The sequence below is a fragment of the Diabrotica virgifera genome, chromosome 7 (genome assembly GCF_917563875.1).
Source record: "Diabrotica virgifera virgifera chromosome 7, PGI_DIABVI_V3a".
NCBI lineage: Eukaryota > Metazoa > Arthropoda > Insecta > Coleoptera > Chrysomelidae > Diabrotica > Diabrotica virgifera.
The window spans coordinates 250,296,628-250,314,083 of NC_065449.1; the positions used below are offsets into that span (position 1 = coordinate 250,296,628).

Consider the following 17,456-nt stretch of genomic DNA (forward strand, 5'->3'; position numbering starts at 1 on the left):
ATGCCGAACAGTGTGCAGTGTGTATTTCAAAAATCTGACGATTTAAGCGGAGCATAAAGAAATGGGCGAGTCACAAAGTTTCACAAAAAAAGCGAATATTTCGCAAAATGAACGTCAGATCAAAAACTGTAAAATACGTGAATTAAAAGACAATTTATGTTTCATTTCGATTCAGAAGCAATGCACAATCCTTAGACAACTGTTTCAATCAAAACGAAACGAGATTGTCTTTTTAACCCGAGAGCAGTCGCGCTCACTTCTGTAACGTGAACAGTCGCGTGTTAAATTTTATTTCGCAATACGAATTTAAATACGAATTTACAACAAATTTTTATTTTATAGTATTTTTATTTCCGGGCTATGTTAGAAATATTTCTAACAATTATATAAGCTAATTGGCTCTCCCCAAAGCCATAAATTCCACAAAAAGAAGAAGAAGAAGAAAAAAACCTACGCATACTACACCCTTCCTCGAGGCACTTACGAGTGGAAAGTTATGTTCCAAATTTTTCATCAAGTTATCGCGAAAAAGGATACAATGTTAAATTTTTTCTAACGGCGCGACTGCTCCCGCTCCCAGGTTAATGGGAGCTTCAAAAATAGGACATATATTAAAGAAAATAGGAAAGTCCCAGATACAGAGGTATTGTACTGGGACTTTCTTTTTTACTTTGTACTTTTTTTGTAGAGTACATACCTACTTTTTCGTACCCTATCCTAGACGAATGAAAGCGGAATGTGATTGCATATTGTAGAATCCATTCCGCTTTCTATATTCGTCGTCTCTATGCCTTATAAATTGTAAAAGGCAGAGATTTAGGATGTTAACAGAAAGGGGTTCTAATAAAGAAAGTTTCAGATTTAAATTAGTGTCTATTGTTATATAATGGATTCTGTATCTGGGACTTTTCTATTTTCGTTCTGAAAAATACGTGTTCAATGTTTTTTTTTTAAATCTATCAAATGACATCAAACGCATCCACCCATGGAGGTGGGTGGGGGTTATTTTAAAATTTTAAATAGGAGCCCCCCATTGTTTATTGCAGATTTGGATTCCTTACATAAAAATACGCAACTTTTATTCGAGACATTTTTCAAATTATTGATAGATGGCGCTATAATCGGAAAAAACGATTGTTGAAAATGGAAAACTTATTTCTTTTTGGTTTTAGGGACAATCTTTACAACCCAATAGGTCCCCATAACGCTCGAGTAACTCAAATTTAGCCATTTAGCATACTTGCCTCCCCTACTATGTATGATAGGTAAAAGATGAAATCCTCTAATGGTCTCATCTCATACAATACCTAGTTAGGTATCTTTCTTTAATACGTGTTCACTTTGATTTCTATTGGTCATTATTTAATTTTTCCCTATGGTACAAATAGAAAAAAAGATATTTTTTAAAAACTATTTAGAATATACCATGCATTTTTTTCCACACTACTATCAACAGTGAAACCACAGTAAAACAGCTGAAAGGTGTTTGTTTTTTGTTTTGACACTAAACGTTTAGCAGGTTGGCAAAATTGTGGAAAACCTTTCTTCTCCGCAGTGCTGCCAATGTCGCAATAAACGATTTAAATTCTGCAGCTGTTCAGGATTGGCATTCGAAATTTGAAAATACAACAAAATAGTAATATTGAGAATATAATATAGATAACTACATACAGGGTGAAAAAAAGAGGTAGGTCATAAATTAAATCACATATTCTGGCACCAAAAATAGTTCGATTAAACCTAACTTACCTTGGTACAAATGTGCACATAAAAAGTTACCTATTTACAGCCCTCTAAAGTTACGAAATGAAAATCGGTTTTTGAAGTTATACTTCTTTAGGCGCGATTGAGATTGAGGGTGAATTTATATTGATCTGCGCTCATGCGCACACCGACAGTTTGGTATTAGTCTTTATACGAGCTCTGATTGGGTGTTGAAATGATCTGTCAATAATTGTTCAATATGGAGGTTATCGGTAAACAAAAATGTTGTATAATATATTAGTTTTTATTGTTGTGAGGACAGAAATAAAATCAAATTTATAATTATAGTAACTTTTTAAATAGTTTTGAAAAGCCACAGGTACGTAATTCTAAATGTTTCAGTTGTATTCCAATAAAAAATTATCTTCATACCTATTTGGAAAATGTAAACAAAATAATGTACTCACCTAGTACTTGCTATGCTATACCCCTAGTAGGCAATGCTTTAATTTACATAATCTGATTACGAACAAACTTTCTACAAATTTTCATCTAATGTATCGTTTTCTTACTCATTGTTGTATTTTAATTCGACAAAAATCAAACTATTAAAAATTCATATAAACAAAATGTGAAAAAGTTATTCAGTTTGTGTATATTCCCACATGACGTATACGCGAAGGTGGTGCAGTTTGAAATCGCTTTGACTCTCGTACACACGGGAAGTAGGTTCAAGCCCAATGCAAGTTATATCATTTTTTTTTATTTTTTTGTAGATTTTATGATTGTAAGTACATTATTATATAATTTTTTTCAGAAAATACGTATTTAATTAAAATTATAATTTTGGCAACAATTATTGTTCAGAAATCATTTGTGGCATTTTTCAATGTGTTTGTGTGTGTTTTATTCTTTTATTTTTTAATTTTTGGTACTGTTTTAATAAAAATTTTTGAAAAGTAGTAGAGAAACTGTTTAAAGTATATTGATTTCGTTGAAATCATATAATAGAAGTATAACTTCTTACGTGCGTACAAAGTACACACATTCTTTTTTTCCAATATGTCGAAAACTATTATAGAATTTTTATTGAAAATGGACATGTGGCATACTTATGGCAGGATCATCTTAAAAAAAATAACAGTCAAACGACACCGCACACTTCGAAAATAAACTTACGTGCATAGAAATCGGCCCACTTAAAAATTTGCTCATTTTTGATGTCTCATATTTCATAAACCTGTTGGCCGATTTGAGTGATTTTTTGAACATGCTATAGCCTGATTCTTTAGCAATACCAATGTAATAACATTGTTGCTAAACAGGTAAATTTTCATTGTATACCGGGTGTACCAATCAAACTGTGTTTTTTCTCAAAGTTCGCATCACCCTGTGAAATATTCTAGCATTTATAAAATACTGAAATTAAAACCCAACTATAGCCTCAGGTTTTCTTAACATTTTGTTTTTTGATTCATTCGTTTATGTTGGATAATAAAAAAGATAGGTACTTTAACAACTAGACAGGTTCTTCATCAATACACGGTGTTTCTAAATAAGTGCGACAAACTTTAAGGGGTAATTCTGCATGAAAAAATAATGACAGTTGCCTTTATAAACGTATGTCCGCAAATGTTTCGTTTCCGAGATAAGGGATGTTGAATTTTTTCTTGCAAACTGACGATTTATTTGATTGCTTTAAAACTGATTGAAATATGCCAATGAAATTTGGTGAGTTTTAAGACGTAGCTATTGCACATTTTTTGATATACAATTAAGAATTTAATATTCACCATTAGCGCGCATACGTGTAATATGACCGATCATATTATCAATATGCAGGCTAATGGTGAATATAAAATTCTTAATTTTATGTCAAAAATCCGCAATAACTATCGCTTAAAACATACCAAACTTCATTTGCATATCTCAACTGGTTTTAAATCAATAAATAAATCGTCAGTTTGTAAGAAAAAAATTCAATATCCCGTATCTCGGAAACAAAACATTTGCGGACATACGTTTATAAAGCCAACTGCCATTATTTTTTCATGCAGAATTACCCCTTAAAGTTTGTTGCACTTATTTAAAAACACAGTGTATTTATGAGGAGCATGTCTAGTTTTTAAAGTACCATTATTTAACATAAACGAATGAATCAAAAAACAGAATGTTAAGAAAACCTGAGGCTATAGTTGGGTTTTAATTTCAGTGTTTTATAAATGCTAGAATATTCCACAGGGTCATGCGAACTTTGAGAAAAAAAACACAGTTTGATTGGTACACCCGGTATACAATGAAAATTTACTTGTTTAGCAACAATATTATTACAGTGGTGTTTCAAAAGAATCAGGCTATACTATAACATGTTCAAAAAATCACTTAAATCGGCCAACAGGTTTAGGAAATTAACTATTTTTGATGGAAAATAAGCCACAATTTTACTAAAAAAAAAAAAAAAAATGATTTTATTAACGTTTTAATAATCAAGCAACAACATTTTTGTTTAATTAATTTATATTTTTTATATTTTGACAACGACACCCGATTTGGGCGTCGAATCGTTAATAAAATCATTTTTTAGTAAAATTGTGGCTTATTTCCCATCAAAAATAGTTAATTGCAAAAATGCCACAAGAAAATAGCTTCTGAACAACATTAAGGTTTAGGAAATATGAGACATAAAAAATGACCAAATTTTTAAGTGGGCCGATTTCTATGCACGTAAGTTTATAATGTTACTCAAATGAAATAAAATTTACATGAATAGATTGGTCTCGTAATTTAAAGAATTTCATATCATCGCGCCAATTCTGAATTATTATTATTAACGGCGTTAATTGTAAATAAAGTTTAGCGAAATCACATTTTTGAAGTTCATAAAACTGGCATTCATAAATAATATTAGTCTAGTGGCTATTCACAAGGGTTTACTCAGAATGAGATAAGTGGATTAGTGGAAGTACGACTGACCAAATTATACCTACTTTATTATTAAGATAAGATAAGAGTAAGCCTCTGTCTTAATCCCTCCGAATGGTTTATGGAGTACCGCATTATGTAGTATATTTAAATAAATATCGTCCACTTAAATAATTAAACACGTAGTTACGAATACATATAAACATTTATTAAATGCGTAAGATTATTTCATTCATAAAAGATTCTGACCAATAGGGCTTTTCATTCACAGTCATTTGTTTCGAGCTTCTGTCATGTGTCACATAACATTAATATATCTACGTCGTACGTTATTGGTATATACCCATGATACAAACCAAAGACGTATGGCGTAGATATATTAATATTATGTGACACATGACAGAAGCTCGAAACAAATGACAATCGATGAAAAGCCCTATAGAAAGCTACAGAAATAAAAATTAAACTGATAATTTTTGATAATAGGGCTTTTCATTCACAGTCATTTGTTTCGCGCTTCTGTCAAATGTCGTATAATTCATGTATAATAAAAATATACACGGATTATACAACATATGACAGAAGCTCGAAACAAATGACAATCGATGAAAAGCCCTATTTCCCGTCGTCAAGTATATTACGTCAGATGCCCTTCGTTGCTATAAAAAAATACATTCAGTGACATTAATCACAATTAATGTTTTATAAGTTATAAAAGTGATGACTTTCAACCGTCAAATATTTATAACAACTGTGTGTTTAATTGTACTAATTTGTACTTACATAAATAAATTACAATAAAATTTTGGTTTTGAACAGTTTTATTCATGAAATAATCGCAACAAATTGCACTCGATCTCTAAAATTATTATCGAATTTTTGCCCTCGTGACACTTTGACATAATTTCACTCTCCTTCGGGCCGTGAACTTAAAACTGTCAAAGTGTCACTCGGGAAAAATTCGATAATTTTAGAGCTCTTGTGCAATTACTACCGATAATTATAGAATCAAAACATGCATGCGCCGTCAAGAATATGTATATAGTTTTCTTCAACCACCTGAAACATACTACAATAAATACATAAGTAATCTATCACATTCCACTATAACTGTGTCACAAAGTCATAACAGAACTACCAGTAGGTATTTCCTTCTCGGTTCCATCTTAAGGAAGTTAGTGACTTCAGCTGATCACCGTATTAGGCAGATAGTGTGACTGCAATTAGAATATCCTTTTTCTCTCAATGACACACGTACATTTCCATTTGATTTTAGATTTATTTTTATCAATTTACGCTCTTATTATTCAAAATACAGAGTTGCCGCAATGATATGAAATTAGTGTAATTTCAAGACCAATATTTTCATGTAAATTTTATTGTATTTGAGTGACATTATATTTTCCATATGATGTGTGCGGTGTCCTTTAGTAAATAATCACGCTAGTTAGGAAAATTAATGCATAGGTATATGTTATTATTTATTTCTTTCATGTAGCTTGGGTTTACCTTTTTTATGTCTTTTGGCTGGTGTTTCATTGAAAGTTCCCCCCTAAGACCAAATTCCCCTCCCAAGGCAAATGTCAAGATCCACCACTGACCAGGACTGTAAGTACAGTTGAGTCCGCGAGTCTTTACCCGTGCGTCATTAATACCTCGCGAGATAAAACACATACTTTTTATCTAGCATCATTCTCTTCCACGCATGAAACTCATGACAAACCAGCTGACGTTTGTTATTAAGTAAAAACACATGTTATTTTTATGAACCCTAGACTCAGTGCATTGAAAAGAGATAGGTACAAAAAAAAAGACGATTAGGTATGTTTTCATATTTTAAGCACAATTTGTTTGACGTTTCTGCTTCGTTTAATTTTGTGGCCGTCAGTCAGTTGAATTTTTTGCTGTTTTTGTCGAATTTTTGCGTTTTGAAGTTTCTTTCTATTACACAAACAGTTGTTTTCACAACTAATTTTATATTGGGCTTTGAAATTTTAAGGTAAATAATTATATTTCGGCAATTAATATTTAAAACATACAAAGCTAACGTCATTCACACCCTAAAGAAATGACTGTGTTTAGATTTCCGTCAAAGTGAATAAAATAACAAAAATAAAATATGTTATTGAATTTTTTTATAAATTGTTTATTTATTTATTAATCAATAATAATAAAATCATTTATTAAGCTACTTCAAATGTAGCTGTAATTCTGCACAAAAATTTTGAAGCAAAACTTACATTTGACATTCTATATATTTGATAACGTCAAATTTTATAATAAAACCCGTAATCGGAACAGTGTCCACTTTCTGTCAGTTGTTGTTGCTTGAAATAGATTTCCGACTTATTTCGTATGCTTTAAATGATGACGCACGCACAAACCATACATACTCATAGACGTTTCACCACAAACCATACATACTCATAGACGTTTCACGTAAATTGTCAAGGTCAAGACAGCAAATTAGTTACCATTCCAATTCAGAGATGTCGCTGTCAGTCAATCCTCTTGTCATATTTAACAACTCTGGCAGTTGACAAATAAATTAATTTGTTATTTACTTTTTATTTTACAGTTTGTGGCTTAATTATTTTATTATAGTGGTGTTACGTTTTTAATTAGATCTAATCACAATTTTAATCAATAATTGTATTAACCTCCTCTCCGTTTTTATGAGTAAAATTTTTATTTAGTTTACATTGATCATCCCGTGTTGTGTTTCTCCACATTTAAAAAAAAAACAGTATAATAGATCCTGAAACAGTTTATTCCTCGTGTGTCATCAACATTTCGGGCCTATATATTTTTGGAAGTTTGTAAAAGATTATAAGGTAATATTTATGTAAACAATCATCCTACAAGATTCTGTCAAAAATTTTCATTCAACTCAATATTACACAACAGTGCTTTCACGTGACACATGGCAGTAGTGTTTAGCATTTTTAAAACAAATTGGAATATTTGAAGTGTTCAGTAAAATATTGAATAAATCATTGAATTGTCTTTCTGTTTTAATTTCCTGCGAAATTTCATCAGAAATCCCGCAAAATTTATAATTTGAAATTCCAACCTAACTAAAATTTGTCAATTTAGTTCCCATTCCAATCCAGAGATGGCGTTAATTCGATCCGAAAGATTAACATGGTCGTGAAACGTCTGAGTATGTATGGTTTGTGCGTTTCACGTAAATAGGGCTTTTCATTCACAGTCATTTGTTTCGAGCTTCTGTCAAATTTCGTATAATCCTTGTATATTAATATTATACACGGATTATACAACATATGACACAAGCTCGAACCAAATGACAATCGATGAAAAGCCCTATTGTCAAGGTCAAGACAGCAAATTAGTTACCATTCCAATCCAGAGATGTCGCTGTCAGTCAATTATCTTGTCATATTTAACAACTGACAGTTGACAATTAAATTAATTTGTAATTTACTTTTTATTTTACAGTTTGTGGCTTAAATATTTTATTATAGTGGTGTTACGTTTTTAATTAGATTTAATCACAATTTTAATCAATTGTATTAACCTCCCCTCTCTGTTTTTGTGAGTAGAATTTTTAGTTTACATTGATCATCCCGTGTTGTGTTTCTCCGGTTTCTCCACATTTAAAAAACAATATAATCCTGAAACAGTTTATTCCAAATAGACAAGTGTGTCATCAACATTTCGGGCCTATATATTTTTGGAAGTTTGTAAAATATTATAAGGTATTTATCTAAACAATCATCCTACAAGATTCTTTCAAAACTTTTCATTCAACTCAATATTATTTCCACATCCAGTGCTTTCACGTGACACATGGCAGTAGTGTTTGTAGCATTTTGAAAACAAATTGGAACATTTGAAGTTTTCAGTAAAACATTGAATTGTCTTTCTGTTGTTTTAATTTCCTGCGAAATTTCATCAAAAATCCCGCAAAATTTATGATTTGAAATTCCTAGGTAACTAAAATTTGTCAATTTAGTTCTCATTCCAATCAAGAGATGGCGTTAATTCGATCCGAAAGATTAACATGGTCGTGAAACGTCTATGAGTATGTATGGTTTGTGGACGCACGGGTAAAGACTCGCGGACTCAACTGTATAATATTATTCTAATTATTTCCAAAAAATTCTCTATATGCCAGAATTGCCTGAAGTCATCGGCAACACCGCAAACAAAACAGCTGTTGTTTACCAGAATAGGCAACTTCCAGCACAGGGCACGAATTTTCTCTGTCTGGCTGGGAAAAACGATTGCCGGCCTGTCAAGTTAGATATTCATTTTCCAACATGGCAGAGGGTAGTTCGCGCTACGTTGATGTATCGGAAAATTTTTCGTGTTTTGTGTAAATGTAGTGATTAACCCTTGTTTTAGTGTGTGCTCACGAATTGTTCAAAACATTCGTCATGGCGGATTTGTCAAAACCTCCACTGAGTGATATAAAACACCCCGAAGAGGTGGTGCGAATGGCTATGAACGATAGTCTAAAATTTGCTGTTTTAATTGGACTTATAGAAGTTGGACAAGTTTCCAATAAGGAGGTCGTCAACACAGTATTGCAATTGGTAAGTTTTTTTATGACAACCTTTTTAATCCATAAATCGATTGTGACAGCACTTGTGGTACACGTATTTTTGAATTTGTTTTTGTTGTTTACTAAAGGAAAACACAAAGACTTCAAACAAATGTTTCATCCCACGAATTACCTATCGTTTAGTATGTTATCAAGAGTTTAAATAGGCCCTCTTTCTTTCTGTATTATCCCTCAGAAACCCAAGATTCTACTACTTTACTAGCCTTAATTCTTTCATATTATATTTATTGTTAGCTGTGTAAATATATATTCTAACCTAAAAGAGTAATTGCGAATATTACCGAATATTGCGAATATTATATAAACCTACAGGAATAATACATGCACTCAAAATATTTACTTTTAAAAATGTGGAATTACAGACAGATGACATAAATTAGTTATAGGTAGAAATAATTTAAATGATAATATAAAAGGCACTGTAATGTCATGGGCTCAGTGAATACTAGGAAACACTTATGAAAACAGGTTTTCCATGAACCAAATTTGAATTTGCCAAAATCTACAAAGGCACATTTCTTTTCCTTCTTCAGTCTGTTAGCATCTACTCCTGAACATAGACCTCCCCATGGGTTCTCCACTCTTCTCTGTTTTCATAGGTGTAACCAGGGGGTGGTTTTGGGGTTATAGCCCCCTCCTTTTGGATGTACTTTGAGCTCTATACTCTTAACACCATTATTATTCCATACCCCTCAGAGACCTTCAAGTAGATGTAACCCCCACACTTAGGATCATCCTGGTTACACCTCTGTCTGTTTTAGTGTCAGTTTTTCCCAACTTTTGTTTTGATGTCCTCTAGCCATCGTTTTTGTGGTCTTCCACTACAACTGTGATCACATCGATGGTTAAGAGCGCAGATATAGTATGTCCACTTTTTGCTGATTTTAAGAGAACATCATAAGAATATTCAGTAGGGTCATATGGATGTTCTGCATAATTACTGTAAGTCCAGAATGGTTGTAAATGGGTTAAACCGCCTTGCCAAAATATAGTATTTTCCATTTGTACTAAAAACGAACTTGCACAGATATTTTATGTCTGTTTGGAAGTGCACAAACATAGTATGTTTTGGGACATACAATATTAGTGCTCACGCAATCAAACTTATCATGGCTGTAAATATTGTTTGTCCGGACATGCAGTAACATGCGGTAACAACCCTTATGTTGTATGTCCATACACATTTTCAAAAAAAATATTTTTTAACCCAATAATACATCATATTTAAAAAAATATCTACATTAAGCTAATAATGATACCCGAACTTATTACCCAAACATTATGATATATCGGTATATCAGCAGTATCAAACAAAAAGTAACGCGAAAACTTCAAAACGTTCTCCTCAACAATTAAGATATTTGGACATACTATATCTGCGCTCTTAACCATCCACATGGTCTCCAATGTTTAGTCCAATGTCTACAAAGGCATGTTTACTAAGTATTATTACAGTTCCTTGCTGTTGCTCTTTATTTTCCGTATTAAGAAGAGAAGTAAATTTTCCTTAAAACTGGAAAAGTCTAATTATCAATCACCCACTGGTGCACTACATCTTTCCACCCCCTTCCAAAGAACCAAATGCAGCAACATACATTGATTTAATCACATGTGTTGCATTCAGATGAAGAGCTGCCAATAACACCATATTTAGCACAAAATCTAGTGGTGTGTAATGTTAAATTAAACATTTCACCATAGTGGATTTGTCAAAACCTCCACTGAGTGAAATAAAACGCCCCGAAGGGGTGGTGTGGATGGCTATGAACGATTAGTCTAAAATATGCTGTTTTAATTGGACTCATAGAAGTTGGACAAGTTTCCAATAAGGAGGTTGTCAACACAGTATTGCAATTGGTAAGTTTTTTTATGACAACCTTTTTAATCCATAAATCGATTGTGACAGCACTTGTGGTACACGTATTTTTGAATTTGTTTTTGTTGTTTACTAAAGGAAAACACAAAGACTTCAAACAAATGTTTCATCCCATGAATTACCTATCCTTTAGTATGTTATCAAGGGTTTAAATAGGCCCTCTTTCTTTCTGTATTATCCCACAGAATTCCACTATTTGGCTACTTTACTAGCATTAATTCTTTCATATTTATTGTTAGCTGTGTAAATATATATTCTAACCTAAAACCTAAAAGTGTAATTGCCAATATTATCAATTTAGATAAACTTACACAAATTATAGATAAACACAAAATGGAATTACAGTTGACATAAATTAGTTGTAGATTTAAATGATAATTTAAAAATCAGACACTGTAGTTTCATGTAATGTCATGGGCTTAGCAAATACTAGGAAACACTCCATATGAAATGAGGTTTTCCATGAACCAAATTAAAAATTACCAAAGTCTATAAAAGCATGTTTCTTTTTCATCTTCAGTCTGTTTGCATCCACTTCTGGACAAAGACCTCCTAATGAATTCTCAACTCTTCTCTGTTTTGTGCTATTTGCTGTCAGTTTCTCCCAACTTTTGCTTTGATGTTGTCTAGCCAACGTTTTTGTGGTCTTCCTCTGCTACGACCTGTGATCATATGGTCTTCAATGTTTAGTCCAATGTCTCACAAAGACATGTTTACTAAGTATTTTTACAGTTTCTTGTTGCTCTCTATTTTCCCTATTAAGAAGAGAAATAAATTTTCCTTAAAACCGAAAAAGTCTTATTATCAATCACCAACTGGTGTAAGTACTACATCTTTCCACACCCCTTCTAAAGAACCAAATACAGCAACACATTGATTGAATCACATGTGTTGCATTCAGATTAAGAGCTACCAATATAACACCATGTTCAGCACAAAACCTGCTAGTGTGTCATGTTAAATTAAACATTCACAGTGGAGGATTTATCAAAACCTCCACTGAGTGATATAAAACACCCTGAAGAGTTAGTGCGAATGGCTATGAACGATAGTCTAAAATTTGTTGTTTTAATTGGACTCATAGAAGTTGGACAAGTTTCCAATAAGGGGGTCGTCAACACAGTATTGCAATTGGTAAGTTTTTTTATGACAACCTTTTTAATCCATAAATTGATTGTGACAGCATTTGTGGTAAGGTATGTTAAACAGTAAATGATTAAGTTCAATTAGTTACCACTATAAACAGCCCGGATTAACCGATAATAGTATAGAAGGCCCGGTTTCAGGTAAAATTTATTTTAGGCTTTATTATGGGAGTACCGTCTAGTCAGTTTTAATTGCAAAAGACCAACTCTGTCTACCTCGGTGGCTTATCGCTCTGGGTGGGTCTTAACAATGGGCCAGGTCAGATAAATTTAATAATATTTACGACCGCACTAATTGAATTCAAACCATTTACTGTTGAACAAACCATACACCTATATTTGAATTTGTTTTTGTTGTTTACTAAAGGAAAGCACAAAGACTTGAAACAAACGTTTCATCAAACTAATTACCTATTCTTTAGTATATTATCAAGGGTTTCAATAGGCCCGCTTTCTTTCTGTATTATCCCACAAAAACCCAAGATTCTACTAATTTACTAGCCTTAATTCTTTCATATATTTATTATTAGTTGTGTAAACATATATTCTAACCTAAAAGTGTAATTATTGCAAATATCATTTTAGATAAACGAACAAGAATAATACATACACTACAAAAATATTTACTTTTAAAAATGTGGAATTACAGACAGGTGACATAAATTAGCTATAGATACAAATAATTAAAATGACAATTTAAAAATCAGGCACTGTAGTTTCATGTAATTAGGCTTAGTCGATACTAGGAAACACTTATGAAAAAGGGTTTTCTATGAACCAAATTTAAATTTACCAAAGTCTGTAAAGGCATGTTTCTTTTTCTTCTTCTGTCTGTTTGCATTTACTCCTGGACAAAGACTCTCTCATGGGTTCTCCACTCTTCTCTGATTTGTACTATTTGGTGTCAGTTTCTCCCAACTTTTGCTATGATGTCTCCTAGCCCTCGTCTTTATGGTCTTTCATTACTACAATTGTGATCACATGTTCTCCAATATTTAGTCCAATGTCTCCAAAGACATGTTTCATCATCATCATTGGTTCGACAGCCCTTTCTGGGTCTTGGCCTGTTCCAGGATTCTTCTCCACTCTGATCTGTTTCGTGCTTTTTTTCTCCAGTTTTTTATTTTTAAGGTTTTTATATCATTTTCTATTTGTTCTAAATATCTCAGCTTCGGTCTTCCTCTTGTTCTTTTTCCTACTGGCATCTGTTTGAATATTTTGTTTGGTATTTCGCCTTCTTCCATTCTTTCTACATGTCCCATCCAACGCAGCCGTCCTATTTTAATGAATGTTATGATATCTGGATCCTGGTATATTTCGTATAGTTCAAAGTTGTACCTTCTTCGCCAAATTCCATTTTCTTTTGTGCCCTTATATATGTGTCGCAAGATTTTTCTTTCAAAGGTGGCTAGCAATGTTTACTCTCTTTTAGTGAGTGTCCAGGTTTCTGAGCCCTATGTGAGTACCGGTCTTATTAGGGTTTTGTATATTTGGCATTTTGTTTTCCTTGCGACGTTGTCTGATCTTAGTTGCCGAATTAAGCCATGATAACTTTTATTGGCAATAAATATTCGCCTCTTCACTTCCTCTGCTACGTTATTATCAGATGTGACTAGGGATCCCAAGTATGTAAAGTTTTTTACCCCCTCAATGTTGTATTCTCCTATTGTTATATTTTGTGGCTGCCTTATTTCTGTGTTTTTACTTACCTGCATATATTTTGTTTTGTTCTGGTTGATTTTCAGGCCACTATTTTGTGCAGCTCGTTCTATTTGATTGAATGCCTCTATCATTTCTCTTCTTGATCTTGCGATTATGTCAACATCATCTGCAAATGCTAGTATTTGCACACTTTTATTAATTATTGTTCCTCGAGTATTGACTGTTGTGTCCCTCATTATTTTCTGGAGTACAATGTTGAACAAGATGCATGATAGAGCGTCTCCCTGGCGTAGTCCCTTTTTCACATCTATTGTTTCCGTTAGTTCGTTTTGTATCCGGATTTTACTTTCTACTTTTAGAGATTCTTTTATCAGTTCTATTAGTTGTGTTGTTATATTAAATTCTTTCATTGCTTTTATTAAGAATTCTCGGTTTATATTGTCATATGCGCTTTCGAAGTTTATGAAGAGATGATGTGTGTCGATGTTATGTTCACTTGTTTTTTCAAGGATCTGTCGCAGAACAAATATCTGGTCTATTGTTGACTTCTGTCTACAGAAGCCACTTTGGTACCTGCCAACTTTTTTTTTCAGCGTGTGGTCTAAGTCTTTCATAAATGACGTTGGACATTATTTTGTATGCTGCATTCAGCAGCGTGATTCCACGGTAGTTTCCACATTCTAACTGATTCCCCTTTTTAATGTAATGGTACAATAATACCACTATTCCACTCCGCTGGTAGCTGTTTATTTGACCATATCTTTGTTATCAATACATGTATTGTTTTCTGTAGTGCGTCTCCTCCTTCCTTCAGTAATTCCGATGCTACTTGATACGATCCCGGTGATTTATTGTTCTTTAATTTGTCTACTGCTGTTCTAATCTCGGCTATTGTTGGTGGACTCTTTTCTCTGTTGTCTGCTTGGTCTAATGGTATATCAGGGTTCGTCTCACTCCCATCTCCTTCAAGCTTTTCCGTAAAATGTTCTGTCCATCTTCTTAGTATCTCTTGCTGTTCTGTCAATATATTACCTTCCTTATCTCTACACATCGTCGTTCTCGGTTTGAAGTCTTTTCTGCTTTTGTTCAGTTTCTGATAAAATTTTCTTGTCTCTGTCGATCTACTTAGTTCTTGCAGTTCCTGAAGTTCTTTGTTCATATATTCTCTCTTTTTTCTTCGGTGAGTTTTCTTTTCTTCTCTGCGTAGTTGTTTATATTCTTCCTCTGCTTGTCGGGTTCTGTGCCCCTGTTGCATCAGTAAATATGCTCTGTTTTTTCTGTCTGTTATAATCTGACATTCTTCGTCAAACCAGTCATTCGTTCTTGTTCTTCTTTCTTTACCTTCTATGCCTAACACTTCTTTAGCTGTCTCTTTTATGATTTCTCTGCACTCTTCCCACTCCTTATTTGGGTTTTCATGTTTTGGTCTGTTTTCTAGTTTGATGCTTATCTTTTCTTTATACTCTTTATTTTTGTTTGTTTCTTTGAGTCCTTCTACCTTGTATCGTTCATGTTTAGAGCCTCTTTCCTTTTTGATGTTTGAAATTCTAGCCCTTACTCTACTTTCGACCAGGTAGTGATCAGAATCCGCATTTGCCCCTCTTCTGGTGCGGACGTTTATTATATTCGATTGGTGTCTCGAGTATACAATAACATGATCTATCATATTTACTGTCATTCCATCTGGGGACTTCCAGGTACCCTTGTGTATATCTTTGCGAGCGAAGTATGTGCTAGCAATCACCATGTTAAGTGATCTTGCTAGGTTTATTAACCTATTGCCATTGTCATTTGATTGCTCATGGAGACTGTGCCTACCTATTGTGGGTTGGAATTGCTGTTCTCTTCCAACTTTGGCGTTTAGGTCTCCATAGATTATTTTTATATCATTTTTTGGGCATGACTGATATGCGGACTCTAGTTCATCATAAAAATCTTCTTTAGTTTCATCTTCTTTTTATTCTGTCGGGGCATGCGCATTAATTAGACTGTAATTAAAGAAACGTCCGTTAACTCTTAAAATGCACATTCTGGGGCTAATTGCTCTGAAATCTCTTATAGTATGTTTTACTCTCTTGTTTACTATGAATCCAGTGCCCAAGACGTGATCTTTAGGATCGCAGCTGTAGAAAATCGTGTGGCTTCTTTTTTCCATTATATTGTTTCCAATCCACCTCATTTCTTGTATGGCAGTTATGTCTATTTTGTATCTATTTAGTTCATTTAAGAGATTTTGGAGAGCTCCCAATCTATACAAGGTTCGAATATTCCATGTCGCAACCCTCAAATCTTATTCCTTTTTCTCGCACAGTCGTCGCCGTTTGATCAGTCCGGCTTTTCTTCCTTTCACATTCATAACTCGTAGTTTTTCTAGGAGGAGGTAGTTAACCTTCAGCCCAACCCCCTATTCAGAGACATACCCAAAGACATGTTTACTAAGTATTATTACAGTTTCTTGTTTTTGCTCTCTATTTTCCCTATCAAGAAGAGAAATACATTTTCCTTAAAACTGGAAAAGTCTTATTATCAATCACCTAGTGGTGTACTACATCTTTCCATCCCTTCCAAAGAACCAAATGCAGCAACATACATTGATTGAATCACATGTGTTGCATTCAGATGAAGAGCTACCAATATAACACCATATTCAGCACAAAACCTAAGGGTGTGTAATGTTAAATTAAACATTTCGCCATGGTGGATTTATTAAAACCTCCACTGAGTAATATAAAACACCCCGAAGAGGTGGTGCAAAGGGCTATGAACGATAGTGTAAAATTTGCTGTTTTAATTGGACTCATAGAAGTTGGACAAGTTTCCAATAAGGAGGTTGTCAACACAGTATTGCAATTGGTAAGTTTTTTTTATGACAACCTTTTTAATCCATAAGTAAATTGACTGTGACAGCATTTGTGGTACACATATATTTTTGAATTTGTTTTTGTTGTTTACTTAAGGAAAACACAAAGACTTCAAACACATGTTTCATCCCACAAATTACATATCCTTTTGTATGTTATCAAGGGTTTAAATGGGTCCTCTTTCTTTTTGTATTATCCCACAAACATCCAAGATTCTACTACTTTACTAGCCTCAATTCTTTCATATTATGTATTGTTAGCACAGCAACTATAGCCTCAGGTATTAACATTCTGTTTTTAGATTCATTTGCTTATGTTGGATAATGAAAAAGTTAGGTACTTTAACATCTAGCCATGTTTTTCATCAATACAGGGTGTTTCTAAATAAGTGCGACAAACTTTATGGGGCAATTCTGCATGAAAAAATAATGACCGTTTGCTTTATAAACATATGTCCGCAAATGCGTCGTTCCGAGATACGGAATGTTGAATTTTTTCTTACAAACTGACGATTTATTTATTGCTCTAAACTGGTTGAGATATGCAAATGAAATTTGGTAGGTTTTAAGCATACGGGTCATATTACCCGTATGCACGCTAATGGTGAATATAAAATTCTTAACTCTATGTAAAAAAGATATGCAATAAGTACCTCTTAAATCCTACCAAATTTCATTTGTATACAGTAATCCCTCATT

The 17,456-nt window shown here is 33.2% G+C and overlaps 1 protein-coding gene across 1 annotated transcript in view; it reads left to right on the forward strand.

Annotated features, from left to right (window-relative positions):
• The first annotated feature begins 8,825 nt into the window (after positions 1-8,825).
• LOC126888405 (neurobeachin) overlaps positions 8,826-17,456 on the forward strand; it is a 2,163,879-nt gene continuing 2,155,248 nt past the window's right edge. The window contains exon 1 of the mRNA XM_050656648.1: positions 8,826-9,185. Coding sequence (XP_050512605.1) covers positions 9,027-9,185 — 159 coding nt within the window. The 5' untranslated portion in view covers positions 8,826-9,026. The remainder of the gene's footprint in view (positions 9,186-17,456) is intronic.